General features: G+C 40.2%; 1 protein-coding gene across 1 annotated transcript in view; it reads left to right on the top strand.

The window, feature by feature from the left end:
• GPR176 (G protein-coupled receptor 176) overlaps positions 1-17,234 on the top strand; it is a 29,190-nt gene extending 11,956 nt beyond the window's left edge. Inside the window, exons 2-3 of the mRNA XM_053382138.1 lie at positions 11,757-12,009; positions 14,065-17,234. Coding sequence (XP_053238113.1) covers positions 11,757-12,009; positions 14,065-15,175 — 1,364 coding nt within the window. The 3' untranslated portion in view covers positions 15,176-17,234. The remainder of the gene's footprint in view (positions 1-11,756; positions 12,010-14,064) is intronic.
• The last annotated feature ends 275 nt before the right edge of the window (positions 17,235-17,509 follow it).

Below are 17,509 nucleotides of genomic sequence, written 5' to 3'. Positions count from 1 at the left end.
GCAGTAGTCCTTTATGTGCAGTGCAGCATAAGTAAGCCATATGCCAAAACCATGCACAGATCACTGTTCACTGAATTGGGGCCATTGTCTTTTCCTGCTTTAATCTATGTGCTCTTGTTTATGATAAGAAGAAATATTGGGAAGTAATGCAAACTCTGGGCAGGTGTGTAGGTGTGCATAGGGGCGGGAGGGGGAAAATTATTTGATTCTGTTGTTGGCATTTGTTCTCCAACATGATGTTCTGTTTCCTAGCAACATGAACTAAATGAAAGGTATCTCTTCATCTTGAATAAGATAACAAAGTAAAGAGTGAAAAGGAGAAAAATAAACAAAACTTACCCTGAAATAGATTTCATCTTGATATACATGCATACATATTTCGCTAACAGGTTCTTTTATCTGCAGGCTGTTTTTAATGGCAATGCTTTTATGTGAAGTAATCAGCAGTGCTGCCAGTTTTGTAGGTGAAGCCTGTGTGTCGCTTTTCACACCAGTTTTTAATAAGCAAAGTGGAACACAGGCACTGAAATCTTGTGTGCCAGAAGAAACTGGAATGATTTTAATTGGCATCAGTCAATTAAAACATGTCTCCTTATAGGAGGGAAATCTGGAAAAGTCAAGTCCTGTATACAGTAAAAAGAAGTTGATAAGACTTGGGTATTTGATTACACAGAATGGGAAGAAATAATCTGACACAAAAATCCCCTTTGTTCTGTTGTTGTTGTTTTTTAAAGAGGGCATTTTGGTTGTATAAGGATCAGGGGAGGTGCTCAAGCTCAGTATGAAAAATTCGAACAGAATTCAACTCAGTGGGGGTGCTAAAGATATTAATGTGCCATGCCTATATTCAGATTTAGATAAATCTTGTCAAGTGAGTGCATGGTGCAGTAACAGAGTCACACTTGTCAGCCCTCTCTCACCTTGTGTTGGTGTTCATTGGTGCTTGCATATGTTGGGCATTGACTTTACAACCTTTCCTAAACAAGTGCATAGTCCTAAGGCACAAGTTGCTGGTTGGAGGTAATGGGAGTTGTAGTCCCAAAGTTCTGAGGGGCGCCCTGAGGTCATTTCCCAGTCTTACTGCCTGAGATCCTCTTAATTGAGGGTGCTGAGGACTGAACTTGGAATCTGATGCGTACAGTGCATGAGTCTGACATCTCTATATTTACAAAAAGGCTAAAAATGAAAACGTCATTTCTTTTTAACTGAAGCTCTTTCTAAGTATTTCCAGTGGAATAGCCATGATTAGTCTGCTGCCTTAAAGCAGACTTCAGCAACCTGATGCCTTCTGGATATTTCAGACTACAGTTCCCATTAGCTATAGGAAGGCCACAGGCTCGCCTGGCACTTTCATTACCTATATTTAGGTGCCAGGCAAAAATGTTTCTTTACAACCAGGCATTTGACTGATTGACCATTCTATGGCCTCTTAAATGAGTTTGTGTGAGGGGGATTATTTTTTGTTTGTTTCTTTTATTATGTATTTTGTGTTCTCATGTAGTTTTATGTTGTGAATCGCCCTTTGATCTTCGGATGAAGGGAAGTGCACAAATTTAATAACAATATGTGGTCCATACCATCTGGAGGGTATCAGGTTGGTGGAAGCTACCATAAAGACTAATAAATGTCAGCTATAAGGCAGTAGATCTTCAGATATTTGTAGGCAGAAAATTATCTGCTGGAGGCTCAATAACAAAAATACACGCTTTTACTCTCAGACGCTTAGTCAATCAAAGATATGCAGTAATAATCAACATAGTATACTTTCCGCAATCATTTCTTGTACTTTTAAGTAACTATTGCAGTAACATCATTCAATATGCTGTATGACTATTACAGTGATCATATTGTTTTTTGCTGCACAGCAATTCAGAGGAAGCAGCCCTCTCAAATCCAGCAGATCAGACAACTAGAGCAGAAAGCAATTGAAACACAAGCAAGTTTAATTAAAGTTAATCCAATGCAACACTCTCCTTCCAGAACAAAATGATTGCAAGTTAGCTTTTGGTTTCTCCAGCACACAAGAGACGCTTATATGTGCATTTTAGGTCTCATGTGAAAATGGACTTAGTATATGATTTGTCTAATTGGATTAATTTGGAAAGCTCTTACTATCTCATTTCCTAATTAAACATTTACTTTCAGCTAGCTATCTTTGATTATTTGCACCAGTGAAATTTTTGCTTGTGTCAGTATCAATTCTCCTGATATGTAATTACATAGTTATTAGATAATATATTGTTCGTACACATTACCTGAAGGCCAATCTGTACAATGAGATTATCAAATGATCAAACTGTTCCTGTACTGTAGGCTGCAGGTATGGGATGGTAGCTGCACTGCTTGGCTTAGAATAACCTGTAGCATTTGATAGCAGTAATGTAATATACAGCTTCTGGGCACTTCCAAAGTATATGCTGCATTGCTAATGAAAAATAACTGCATTAACTCAGAGGAAGAAATAGGACCTCCGAGCAGTGCTCTGTGTTTTCATTCTTTCTTTCTTTATCTATTTCTTTATTTATTTATTCAACGCCCACAGTTCTCGAAAAAAACTGCAAATGGAAAAACAGAAACAATTGACTTGTCTCATTCTTTTCTTTCTTTTTTCTTTTTATTTCATTTCTATACTGCTTCATATTTTTCAGAGGGGGTGTGTGAAATCTCGTATCGGTTTACAGCCTACATTAAAACATCAATAAACAATGCAGAATAAGGTATTACAGAAGAAAGTCAAAAACAAAGTATGCATTCAAAGCAAGACAATTAACAGGAAACTAAAATGTTATCTTAAAGATTTCAAAATAAAACATTACAAAGGAGGTCAAGTGCAGAATGCACATTCAACGCAGCAAAGTTAACCAAAAAATTATCTTCAAAAAAACACACTAAAGGAAGTCAAATATAGAATGCACATTTAAAACAGCACAATTAGCAGGAGAATAAAATATCATATGCATAGAACATAAACTGCTACTAATCCTGTTAATCGTGGTTTGTGGTGGCTGGTGGCTGTGGAAGCTCAGGCTTGACGTCCTGTGTCCGCATGAAGAAACAGCCAAAATGGTCTCTGGCCTCTTCAGCAGCCTCAGATTTTGTAGTTGGAGTCAGTCAGGGCCCTCCCCTCCCAGGCCAGGTGGGGAAAAAAGCATTCAAGGCAGGGAGCAGGTCCTCCAAGACTCACAGCCAAGATGATTGCCACACTAGTAAATTAGTGATTATGTAGTTCTGGAGCAATCTACTGCAACGACCAGTTTCTCAGAAGAGTATATTATGCTGTGAAAATGAACAAGGAGCAGCGCCTACAGAAAAGCTCTGTTGAATTTTGGGGGAGAGGTTGCAAATAGCAGCCAATGCCCTTGAAGCCCCCTTGGAAGCCCCCCAGTGGTGCCACACAAACAGTGTTATGGTTAGTTGCTTCCACAGAATCTGGACAGCGTCTCTCTGCCTAGGTACCTATTCCTACACAATAACACCAGTTTCATCACTTGCAATCAGCTCCTCGGTTTTTCTTTATTTAATTACAGGTGGTGGGGTAATTTTTATGGGGACACAGCACATGGGAAGGGGTTCATTAAGCCTTCCTCTATTGTTATTTTGATAAAAAATCACCTGTACATTGCAAAAAATTGTGTTTTCTTATCATGACTTTCCCCAGTACTTCAGAAATCTTTGCCTCTTGAGCTACGGATTTGAGTCTCCCCTGCCTCCCCCTTGAACATTTTTGACGTTTCTCATGCTTTCATTAATACCGGAGAGCCGCTTTGGACATTAAAGGAAGATTCAACACCTTGTATCACTAAGCGGGTTCTCCTTCATGGAGAGCATGTGTTGTGGCAGGGGCAACCATGACATCCCCTGTTGCTGGGCGGGTTAGTATGGATGGCCACGAATCTGATAGGGCACCTCCAATTGTCACTGGGGAGAATTTAATGTTGCAAAGTTTGGGGTGCTATTTATTCCCTGCGCGCAGCGTTGAGCTTCCTCTTTTCCCTGCGCACATCGGATCACCCGCCCACCCTCCCTATATTTAGGGTTGTTCGTGCTGACCTTGCTATGCCTGTCATGGGGTCGTCTGCTTTGGAGCAGGGGCCTGGTAGGAATTTTACCATTTGGCTGATTGGCTGGTGCCATTTGGTTTTTACCTACTGCGTAGCAAACCGTCACAACCTGTAAGGTTGTGGTTAGGCATCGGTTAATTTTGGTTGGTGGAGGGGATGTGGTTGGCTGTGCCTGCCCCTCCAATGCTGCTGCTGCAAGGGTATTCCGTTAAAGGAATCCAGGGCTTCGCCATGCTCTTGTCAGAACCCCTGGCAAGGGGCTAGGGCCATGCAAGAGCCCCTGGGAGCATTTGGGAAGAGGTGAGAGCCTGGCACCCAGCTCTATTCTCTCCCCAAAAATGTTTACCTTTACTGACTTTCGCAGGCTTGCGGTTGTCAGTTCTGTTCCTACCTCTAAGTGGAAACAGATAGTCGCTAACCAATGCCTAAGCAACTACTCACATACTGTAATCAATAAAGTTGTGGCCAAAATTATGCCAAAAAACCAAAACCAAAATTGTGTGAACTGTGTCTTTATTTGGGGGTGTCCTGGGGGTCCTCGACACGCAACTACATTTGTCTTGCAGCATTCCTGTCTGATACAGAACATCTTCCTCACTTCCTCAAAAGGAGATGTCGAAGTTCCCCTTCAAATATTATGAAGAATGCAGAAGTGACTGTGAATTCAGTTCTGCCAACATTTCTTTCCTTTCCTTTTTTTAAAATTATTTTTATTCAGTTTCCAATACAAGATTTAAACATACATTTTCAATATTGTCACAGATACATAATTTTGACTTCCTTCAGCTCATCCGCGAATCTTCCGTTTTCTAATCTTCTATCCGCAATTCTGAATTTAATATTGCCTTTTGTTTTAAATAAACCCATTCCCTTGTTCCCTTTTTTACAGTGTTTCTAATATTATTTATTCACAAAGCTTCCTGTAAACCCACAAACGTTATTTGCATATCACATATGCTTTTCATATAGTCCACAAATTTACTCCAGTCCTTGGTAAACTTGTGATCTCGTTGGTTTCGGACCCTTCCTGTTAATTTATCTAATTCTGCTTAGTCCATTAGTTTCATTCTCCATTCTTCTATCAATGGTAATTCTTCCTGCTTCCATTTTTGGGCCAGTAGTATTCTTGCTGCTGTTACTGCATATAAAAATAATTTATGGTCCTTTCTATTTATCAGTTCTGCCAACATTTCTTAAGGAACCTGAAACTGCTCTTATAAAAACAATCTTCTTCCTGTATAGTGCTATCATATTACATGGATATAGTTTCAAATAGAAAAGATAATAGTTTTTTCTAATTTGTAAATTTTGGATTATTTAAGATTAAGTGATACTCCATGAATAAGACACAGGCTGAAATATGTGAGTGACTGGCAACCCGTGTTTTTAAAGCATCCAATGATTATTTTGAAATATATTTTCACAGTAAACCAGTGGTGGTTTAGTGGTCAGAGTGCCTCACTAGGACCTTCAAGACCAGGGTTTGTATCACCACTCAAACATGAAGCTTACTGGGGGGACCATGGACCAGTCCGTGCCTCTCAGCCTAACCTACCTCACAGGGTTGTTGTGAGGATAAAATGGGGAACAGTAGTATGTATACCACCTTGAGTGCTTTGGAGGAAAGGTGGGATATAAATGCCATAAAATAAAATAAAATAAAATAAAATAAATTATGTTCTTTTACTGAATTGTTTTGTATTATTACTCTCAGGAAGATTTATATACAGTGTATTTCCTCCCATTTATTTTACAATCAATGGGTTTCCTCTCCATTTTGTGGATTTTAACGTTAAGGATAGATATCATTTAGTTATCTTTCCCCCCTCAAGTGCATTGATGTCTGACACATGTTCAGCTTACGGTAGCTCAGCATGTCTTTCACCTCACAGTATGTATTCTTTGATTCAACAGCATCCTTTGGAAACCATTTTTGTTCTCAGGAACTGCAAAAATAATCCTGTTACAAAAACAGCATGAAATCAGAGAATTGACACAGGTCTGATATCTTTCTGCTGAGCTCACAAATGCAATATGCTTAGATATTTCAAGTTTAAATAATCCTTCATATAAGTGGGGGGGGGGAGTTGGAATCAAGCAATTTTAAGGACACTAGCCAAGGTATTTTTAAACAAGATATCACATATTCTTCAAAAGTTTACAGCTTTTGTTTTGCTGTTCAATTAGTGTGACATTTTTGGGGGGGGAAGGACTGTTGGAAACAACTCAGTTTTCTTCAGAATTGGCACTAGTTTTTCCCTTTGCTGAGTTAGGTGTAAAACAGAAATAAATGACTCACAAAGTCTGTGATCTGACCAAGAAAATGATTTTTGCTTTCACGCAGTAGTTGCTATGGAAACTGTGAGTAGCAGCCTGTGTTGTTTGTGCTCCTAAAGAGAATAAAACTTGATGCTAATGGGTGAAAATTAGACAGTTTTGGAGAAAAAGAGGAAATAATATTGGAGGAGCTTGATTTGACAATTCAGAATGGACCTGATCCAGCCAAACTTAATCACTTTAATTCCCATTTCTTTCAAGAAGAGAGGTAAACCCATGCTTAACACTACAGTTATTCTTATCTGGGAGGGATGTAGTTTACTAATAGAGCATCTGCTTTGCATGCAGAAGGTCTCTGTTGAATCCCAGACACCTGCCTATAGGGCTAGGAAGGTCCCCTGCCTGAAACCTTGGAGAAGGAATTGTCATTCGGTGTAGACAATACTGAGCTATCTGGAAAATGATATGACTCCATATATGGCAGATTCTCATATTCTTCGTATGCCACTGCCACTCAGTGCAGACAATACTGAGCTAGATGAACCAATAGGGACACAGGTGGCGCTGTGGTCTAAACCACTGAGCTTATTGGGCTTGCTGATTAGAAGGTCAGCGGTTTGAATCCCCATGACGGGGTGAACTCCCATTGCTCTGTCTCAGATCCTGCCAACCTAGCAGTTCGAAAGCACACCAGTGCAAGTAGATACAGTAAATAGGTACCGCTGCGGCAGGAAGGTAAACAGCGTTTCTGTGCGCTCTGGTTTCCATCACGGTGTTCCGTTGCGCCAGAAGTGGTTAAGTCATTCTGGCCACATGACTGGGAAAGCTGTCATGCTGGCCACATAACCCTGAAAGCTCCTTCGGCCTGAAAGTGAGATGAGCATCACAACCCCATAGTTGCCTTTGACTGGACTTAACCACCCAGGGACCTTTACCTTTACCTTTTACCTAGATGAACCAATGCAGGGGCGGACTTTGGTCTTTCAAATGTCAGTGGCAACCTGTGTGAGCCCAAAATTTGGTGCCCGCCTCTCACCTCCGATCTGCTTTATTCACTACTTCATAGTAACATTGTCCTGCGGTATCCCCTAGGCTCAGCGCCCAGTGTGGTGGAACCGGTCAGGGTGCCCTAAATCTGCCTCTAACCAATGGTCTGATTTGGTATCAGGCAACTTTCTATGATCCTATGGATACATATACACTGGACTGCATGTATCTACAATTGAAATGCATGTGCTTGACTTTGGATGGATGTTGCCCAAACGCCCCCCCTTTTTTTAGCATAGTGGTCTTTGCAGATAAGAGGTCATTTCATAAGAAAAACTCTTTGCTTTATAGATCATCTCTTGTGTGATGAAGCAGAAAATTTGTAGGCAGGTGCCTTGGCTTAAAAGAACATTTCACCCAGTAGGCTGTTAATTGGTACCAAGTAATTTCAAATCTTTATTAGTATTGTGGAGAGTGTAGCTTGTAAACAGAACAGCACAAGCAAGGCATAAACTTAATAAGATATTTGTGCTATGCAGTTATAAAAAGGATGTGAATAATCTCTATTTAAACTGAGTTCAGATCAAAAGGGTATTCCAAACAATGGCTTGGTTCAACCTGATGCAGCAGCAAAATGACCAGGGTGAAGCGAATCAGCTGTGGTCTAAAATCCCAAAGCCCATGTGTTTGCTGTAAGCCATGTGTTGGCTTATGTGACATGTGAACTAAGTTATGGTGTCTTCATTACTCCATTTGCACATTTGGTGTGCTTATTTGAGATGGTAAAGTTGTGAGATTACAGCATCTCATTTTCACATTTAGAGACATGTCTCTGAAACAACATTCCAGAATGAAAATCATTAGTGATCACATCAAATAAACCCATCTGACATGGTAACAATTTTCAGAGGAGGAAGTTTTCAGGGAAACGTATGAACCTCTTGCTCACGTGAAAAGGATCTGGCAAAACCACTATTCAAGGATATTATCACTCAAATGTAAACACATGAATCAGCTTTAAGTGAATAATATCTGTTATAGAATAAACTTAACAGCACATTGTATCTTAACTCTGTGGAACAAGGTAAAAAGGTAAAGGGACTGGTAAACATATCCAATTATTTCAGGAGACAGCGATTCAGTATCACAAGTCACAAATAATATAGTTGCAGTACACATAAGAGATGAAAAACATACTCAAGTAAATTGTACCACTATGGGTCAGAAATAGAGGAAGAATATTGGATTAATGTGACTCATAGGACAAAAGGCAAGCTGAACTCGACCCACATCATTGTAAACAAGAACCCCGTTGAGTCACAGCACAATCCTGTGTGCCAGCAAAAGGGGAACCTGGCAGAAGTTGGAGTGGATGTTAATAAGCCTCTACTAATTCAGTAGTTGGAATGTGGAACATTCTTTGGGGTGTTCTTGTAAGGATTGGTACAAAACAAATTAACTTTCCAGGTTCACAGAGGGGAGCCTATTGAATGCACTTTGAGTCAGGGTAGTAGAGACTTTTCAAAAAAAGATCTGTGCCAGTTGTTAATTGTCGACATTATTCTAAGTTGACTGGCAACAGAATCTGGGCCAGAACAGAGGTGTTATTGAGGGGAAATGCCAAATTTGCCTCTAGATTACACTCAACGTCATTTTATTGTGTAATTAGCAAGCTTATTGGGATTTTAAAAGTTAATACTAGGCACATTTTAACGCGGCGGGGGGAGCAAGATGTTCGTCAGGACCCCAGCATACAGGTACATAAGGTTTAACCCTCAGCCAGAATCATGTGGAAAATGCCACTGGTGGCAATTGTTACTCCCCCTTCACTAAGCTACCCGGTAATTGTCTTGGGGCGGGGATTTTTTGTAGAAATTGACCTGGTGATGGAAGGTTTAACTGCCCCACCCCCACCCAGCACTCCAGTCCCAGTAAAAATCTAGCCATATATGGTACAGTCATACCTCGGGTTCTGAACGCTGCGGGTTGCGTGTTTTCGGGTTGCAAACCGCACTGAACCTAGAAGTACTGGAACTGGTTACTTCTGGGTTTCGGCGCTCGCACATGCACAGAAGCGCAAAATGACATCATGCGCAGAAGCGCAGAATTGTGCGCTGCAGGTTGCAAACGCTGCGGGTTGTGAATGTGCCTCCCGCACGGATCACGTTCACAACCCGAGGTATGGCTGTATATACTAACCCTGGCATGGTTCCTAACCATGAGGTGGAAGTAACAGCTAGTCTGACCCTTAGAAAAATTAGAAGAACATTAAAAAATCGAGAACTTCCCTTGATGAAGCACATATCCCTCTATTTCAGATTATTTATTTATTTTATAATTTTTATTGCAAAGTAAATACATCGCTACCAAGCCATACATAAAGAATAATAAAAAGAAAAAGAAAAAAAACAAAGAAGAAAAAATGCAAAGAAAAGTACAGTAAAAGAGTAAAGAAAAGTATAATATTTCTATACAATAAACACTATTTTACAAAATAATAATAGTAATAGACTTCCATCACTCTCGCAACACTTCCTTTCACATTTCATATGTTATCTGTATTTCAGTATTATTTTCATCTTAATATATGTGTATATATATATTTGTTTCGGAGCGCGTTACTTCCGGGTTTTGCCGCTCGCGCATGCGCAGACGGTCAAAATGATGTCATGCGCAGAAGCGGCGAAACGTGACCCGTGTACTTGCAGATGCGCTGTCGCGTCTTACGTTCCGTTTGGGATGCGAACGGGGCTCCGGAACGGATCCCGTTTGCATCCCGAGGTACCACTGTATAGCATCGGAGAGATAGTCATTAAGATATTGTTACTTGAGGAAATCTTTTAGTAAAATGTTAAGCTTACAACATCACAACTGATTGATTGAATATGCTTTTAAACCACACTTCATCCCTTAGGATCTCATGGAAACAAAATGTTAATAATGAAAAAACCGAGGGCCCACAGCTCACAAAAGTGGCTGTCCTCTGCAGAAAACTACATGGTTCAGATTATCATAATTGGCCTTATTTCAGTATGAGCCACAATATGAACATGCAGCCAATGGGACTGTGTGTATTGGGGTCAGGGCTAGCTATCATGACCCCACAACCTCCTCTCACATGTTTGCAATGCACACCTTTTCTGTGCAGTTAATATGTGTGAATTTACTACTACAATTCATCGTTCCCATTGTGCACATAGGATTCCTGCTTACTCTTGTTGTATGCAGAAAGTGATCAACAATCAGTTTAACATGTGCACATTACATTCAGCTCAAAAGATACTGCTGCATGTGCTAGGGGAAAAAAATCCAGTTTATGGCTATGTGAATTGGCTCTGGGGGGGGGAACCAGTATTGTTCAGTTATTTAAAACTGATTTTCAGCCATATCTTCTTTCACAGTTTATTTGTGTTGAAATATGTTTTGACTAATTGATAGTAAGCCTTCTGCGCTATGAAAAATAAGTAGTGTTTGTTTTTAAGATGCTGTGAAATCTGATAGTGTCAATATCGCAGAGATGATAATTACTGCCACCATTCCAACCACTTCTATACCCACCCACACAGATGAAGATCCTAGTAAAGATTTGAATAGCCAAAGTAATTCTGAGGCACCTTGAACATTGGACAGCCTTCCTGACTCATTGTGCCCCACCTTTAATACTGAACAGAGCTTTTTTCAGCCAGAACTCACCAGAACCCAGTTCCAGCACCTCTCAGGTGGGTGCCATTGCCATTATAAAAGAACAAGGGAGGTGTTCATGGTGAGTTCCGGCACCTCATTTTGTATAAAAATAGCACTGATACTGATATTTATCATGGTCATGTACATTAGAATTCAATGAGCAAAATAAATTCAGTTTAACAAGCTATGTTAGGAACTTTCGGGCCCCCAAATGCTTGGAAATTACAACTGTTGAGGGCCATGCCCTTAACAGATGCATTAATTAGTCAATATTGATATGGTGTGATAAACTATCCCATAGTTAGCTCCAGCTTCACTCTTGCCTTGTAGCTGGATGGCTGTCAATGGCAAGAGTAGTGGACCTGTGTCCCAAACTTCACTGGAATAGACACATGGAGTCCATGCAACTGAAACTACCACTCCACATTGCAAATGGAAACTGTGGGAAGAACAGAGCATCTGAATGGATCTATTTACTTATGTGAAAAAAATTTAAAGCCTGCCCTTCTAGTTAGTGCTTTTGCACCACTCAAGGTGGTTAAGACCAATTAAAACTACATTAAAAATTAAAAAATAGTAAGGAAGCTAGAAACAATGACTGTTTAAGAAAGAGCCTGCATAAGTGAATAAATTGTATGCTCAAATCTTATTCAAATATTTTAATATATAAATGTGTGTGTTTATATGTGCGTGCCTATTACATGAGAGAGAATCTTTCATGGTTTAATTTTGTTTCCCTTCGTCTAGGAAACTTCATGGTCTTGTGGTCAACATGCAGGATGTCAGTTTTTAAGTCGGTAACCAACCGGTTTATTAAGAACATGGCCTGCTCTGGGATCTGTGCCAGCCTAGTATGTGTGCCTTTTGACATAGTCCTCGGTGCCAGTCCACACTGCTGCTGGTGGATCTACACCATGGTCTTCTGTAAGATCATAAAGTTCTTGCACAAAGTCTTCTGCTCAGTGACCATCCTTAGCTTTCCTGCCATTGCTCTGGATAGGTAAGACTGTGAAGTTACTCGTCAACTGACATTTACCACTTGCCCCTTGCAACAGATATAGGTTCTGCATTGCTTATTGCTTAATTGTGGGTTGCTGAAATGGTTCTACTGCCTTCTTCCTTCAGCGCTAAACACGTTTATTTTTCTCTTTGGTCAAGTCACTCAGAGCAACATTTTCACTTTGCAACCAACCTGTGAGCTGAGTTATTCTGAAAGAAATGACATACATTGGCTGGATTTTTAAGGTCTGGACAACTTAGCCTGAATAGCTATTTGCTTTAAGGCCAAAAAGTTCAATTCTCAAGTATCCTTATTGCCAATGTATAAATTTATTTGTGTGTTCTTCCTGCCAGGGGAGCTGATTACACATTTTGAGGTCTTTTTGGGAGGTATGGCAGATTCTGACTTTCCCTGCCACCATTTTAAATGTTATTCTAGTTACTAGGCAGAAGTTCTTGGTAGATTTCTACTTTTAAGTTCAACAATCTTTCTGTAGTGCTCTGCACACGATTGATACTACAGTTATGTAATTTTCTCCAGAATCATTTCATTTCTCTGCAAATAATTCTATAAACAAGTTAATCTGCAAAGATGATCTGCCCTATTTTCCCCTTGCTGTCCATGGTTTAAGAGCAAATCTTTGGAATGAAAAGCTTTGCTGACCACTGACTGGCTCATCATTTGTATCAACAGTGTCCCGCTGACTTGTAAATTATAGTTTTATGATAGAAAAGAAACTCACTTAGGATCTGAGGAGAGGGAAGACTTTACTTACATCTAACATGCTAATGAGAGTAACAGACCTTACTATAAATTAGATCAGATTAATATTGGGTAGGTTAATTGCCTATACCTATGGAGTGTGATATTTTGTAGTAAAGGAAGAAATCTAGCTGCAATTCAGTGGAGAATCTGGGATTATATTGCTATGAAAATAATAATAATAATAATAATAATAATAATAATAATAATAATATTTTTTCCTATTTATACCCCGCCCATCTGGCTGGGCCTCCCCAGCTACTCTGGGTGGCCTCCAACAAAACACTAAAATACAATAACCTATTAAACATTAAAAGCTTCCCTAATATATATATAAAGGACCTCCGCTGGTTAAATGGGGTTAACCCGCCCTCCCAGAAAAGTACACGGGCCAGGGGAGAGGGGGATTGTTCTATCTGGCAAGCTAAAGTGCTTGCACCGATGGAACATTCATCATACTGCAAGGCTGAATTCTACCTATTGGCTTTATAATTTTTTTACAAATGGTGTGGTCGTTGAATACAGAACCTTAAAAAAAATAGTATGCTTTAGGGAAAAGATTTGATACTACTTGGATTAGATATTCTTTCATGGAAGACAGAAGTTGTACCACATCTAATTTGGCATTTTCCATTGATGACATATTTTTATCAAAATAATGGCCAGGGCAATTGATTTCTGTAGGGAAAGAAAGAAAGAAAGAAAGAAAGAAAGAAAGAAAGAAAGAGACTAATTAACTTCTGTATAGACATGTGTAAGACTGTGCTGTTGAAGATCTGGTGATTAATGATACCGTAGATTCTGGCATATAAGACGACTTTTTAACCCCAGAAAATCCTCTAAAAGGCGGTCGTCTTATATGCCAGGTATGGATTCGCTGGGCGGCGGCGGTGGGTGACAGGCTCTGCACCAGGAGGAAGCTGCCCGACGAAGCTGCCCAGCGATGCTAAGCCAGCTTCGCTGGGTGGCTTCCTCCCGGCACGGAGCGGAGCCCTCCGCCTGCTGCCACTGCCCAGCAAAGCTGCTGCATATAAGACTGGGCGTATAAGTCAACCAATTTGGGGGGTCGTCTTATACACCCAGTCGCCTAATATGCCAGAATCTATGGTACTTTTATATCAAGGGAAGAAACAGTTTAAAATACAGGGCTAGTCAAGACCAAATCAGTGATTTAGATCACTCAGATTTAAGTTAATCTACCCAGGGATAGAGGGGAGGTAGGAAGAGTTGCAACTTCACTCTTTACATGCATTTGTTCATCTCTTACAGTCCCCTTTCCTTCTTTTTTTGTAGGTACTACTCAGTTTTGTATCCACTAGAAAGGAAGATATCGGATGCCAAATCTCGAGACCTGGTGATCTACATCTGGGCTCATGCAGTGATAGCCAGCATTCCTGTATTTGCTGTGACCAATGTACTGGATATTTATGCTATGTCCACTTGTACTGAGCCTTGGAGTTACTCCATTGGCCGTTTAGCATACGTCATTATTTACAACATTACCACTGTGATTGTGCCGGTGGCTGTGGTCTTTCTCTTTATGATCCTCATCCGCAGGGCACTGAGTGCCAGTCAGAAGAAAAAAGTCATCATAGCTGCCTTAAGAACCCCTCAAAACACTATCTCTATCCCTTACGCCTCTCAGAGAGAATCTGAACTTCATGCCATGCTGCTCTCCATGGTTATGGTTTTCATTTTCTGCAGTATCCCCTATATGACTTTGGTGATTTACCGCACTGTGCTCAATGCTTCTGACGCTTCTGTGTACTTGCTTCTCACTGCCATCTGGCTGCCCAAGATATCACTGCTAGCCAACCCTCTGCTCTTCCTGACTGTTAACAAGTCCGTACGGAAATGTTTAGTAGGGACAATGATGCAGTTACACCGAAGGTATAGTCGGAGGAACACAGTCAGCTCTGGAGGCGCTGGGGACATCAGCCTGGAGCCTCACGTTCGTTCTGGTAGCCAGCTTCTGGAGATGTTTCACATTGGGCAGCAGCAGATTTTCAAGCCCACAGAGGATGAAGAAGAGAACGAAACCAAATCCATTGGCTCCAGTGGCTACCAACAGAAGGAGATCCCCACAACCAGCTTAGACGTGGAGCAGACTTTAGTTCAGAGGCCTATGCCTCACGCCATTGCAGACTCGGCCGCGCAAGTGGCTCCAGCGATGCCAACAGAAGCCGAATTGGCCAATGAGAAGTATTCCATGCAGCTGGGCTTTGGACCCTTTGAGTTGCCTCCACAGTGGCTGTCAGAAAACCGGAACAGTAAGAAACGACTCCTGCCTCCTCTGGGGAATACACCCGAGGAGCTAATCCAGACCAAACAGCCCAAGGGTAAAGCAGAAAGAAAAATTAGCAGGAACAATAAAGTCAGCATCTTCCCCAAGGTGGATTCCTAGTCAGAGCAGGAGTGCTCTGTGACGAGAGGCGGGACTGCCTTCTTGCATACATGTGATCCTATGGATCTTTGTTAGGTTGAAATTTAATAAAGGCTTATTTTTTGTGCCAATTTATGTAAAAGCAAAGCGAAAGCAAGTGTTCCTTAGGAATGGGTTTCGGTACAAATATCTCGGCCTACCTGTCTCTTTATATTAATTTATATAGACTTGTTTAACTTCCATATAGGCATTTTTGGACCCTTTCTGCCCCAAAGACTGCTTTCCACATTATACCTTGTTGTGATCTCCGGGACTGGCCAAATGCAGCAAGTCTTTATAATGCACACACAGAGACATTGGGGTCACAGTTCTGTGATTATGGAACTCGGGGGAAGGGAGCATTATAAATATGAAGCTCCCTTCCCTGGAAGTCCATATCTCTTTCTGCTCTTTCACAGAAGCACTGAGCATCTTTTAGGAGCATTCCTTGGCCTGTACAATTGGCATGGCTTCAAGTGGCCAGGAATAAACAAGGACCTTTCAATTATATTTTATAATTTAACGAGATTTTTCTTCCTCCTTTTTTTTTTGTACATTTATCTTAAAAGTATTTTAAGCTGTTTCATGTTGTTCAGACAATTGTGGGCTAAATACGATCTTGGTTACTATCTATGAAACACTTCCATTCAGGGGCTGACATTTAGTGGGCTGAGTACTGCAGGTTTTCAGCAAAAAAAAAAAAAGACCGGGGAGAAGCAACACCTTAACAGAGGTAAAATATACTAAGCACTTTCAACCACATGAAAAATGGCACAGCAAATGTTGAGAGTTTTTCTTCTTCATGAAGTATTGGCCAATGTGGCCCTTAATTTAAATTTATCACTGTGTTATAAAGATTCCTGTGATTTTTTTGTACAGAGTATTTTCTGTGCCTCCACAATGTAGCATGGTCACTTCTTTGGTGAACTGGCACATAGGTAATGGTTGCTATTTGTCTGGCATGTACTGCATTAATAACAGGCTCTACGGTGCAAGTTTAACTTCTCAACTGTAACACACTTGCAGGTCCTCCATGGATTCCATCTAGAAAATGCTTCTTTGGTTGGGTTTACGAGCCTCACGCCATGTGGCTGTTCAGTTATCTGCTAAGTAATGGATGCATTTTGAATTCTAACTATTTGCACACACTGATTATTTTGCATGTGATTCTCCTTGTTTGATTTATCTGAAATTTCACCCACCTTCATTGGGTAGGGAAAGGAAAATGCAAAGTGGATTTAATTAACAATCTGAGTTTTGCTTTCAACCAATCAGGTATGCAAATAGAATATGCAAATACAAAGCAGAAGACCTTGGATAATTATTTGCACCATTGGAATAATATCTGCAAAATTGTAATATCTGTAGGGAAAGGTATCAGGTTGTATCCAATGAAGTTTTTCCTCAGAGTTGATGCATTACAATGAATTGACCTCAGTCACACTCATTAATTTTAGTGGTTTACTCTGAATATGACAAACATTGGATGCAACTCATTAACTGCACACACCCAAAGGTTTATAAGACCAACATATTTACATATTTGAGCAGAACCTGCAGAAAGAAAGAGAAGAATTTTCATCTCAAATGTGCATTTTTCAACAGTTTTGTGGCTATGAACTTACATGCCATTGTGAGGACAAAAAAATGTTGAATTCCATGAGTATAAAAGCATAGCATGCTATAAATAGCTGAACTGGTAGGGTAAGTTCTTGTTTAGGTAAGATTCCTGGGGGGTTGGGACAGATGACCCTTGCGGTCCCTTTCAACTCTACAATTCCATGATTCTATCTCCTTTGAATTCCAAGAGCAATTTTCTTGATCCAGCAAAATAGATCTGCACACCAAAGCAGTCTTATCTGTGTGTAGCTGATGTGGCTACACATCTGGATGTTCAGCCATGTTGGAGTTGTTGGCTGTCTTTGGAAGTGTCTGGGGATGCACATCTGTATCTATAGCTACCTTTTGTTATGTGTGGCAAGCTATAAGTGACCAGAAGTAAACTGGGCCACTTTTTTTTATTTGCCTCTTTTTTTTCTTTTTTTAAAAAACGACTTCAAACATTAAGACCTCTTTTATTTCGTTTTTCAAAATACAAAACATGCTATATATAGTATATATATATAGAATACTAGATTATAAAATATATTATTTCTACATATATATTCCCCTATACATGCTATACATGAAGTAATATAATCATAATTCTATCAATAAATACTCTACAGCATAATATAAACCTAAATTCTTCAGATCCGAATTCTCCCTTAATGTGCTATATCACCGAGTACCAATTACCTAGGGTTTCTTCATATT

Source organism: Podarcis raffonei, chromosome 1 (genome assembly GCF_027172205.1).
Source record: "Podarcis raffonei isolate rPodRaf1 chromosome 1, rPodRaf1.pri, whole genome shotgun sequence".
Lineage (NCBI taxonomy): Eukaryota > Metazoa > Chordata > Lepidosauria > Squamata > Lacertidae > Podarcis > Podarcis raffonei.
This window is presented reverse-complemented; position numbering and strand designations above follow the sequence as displayed.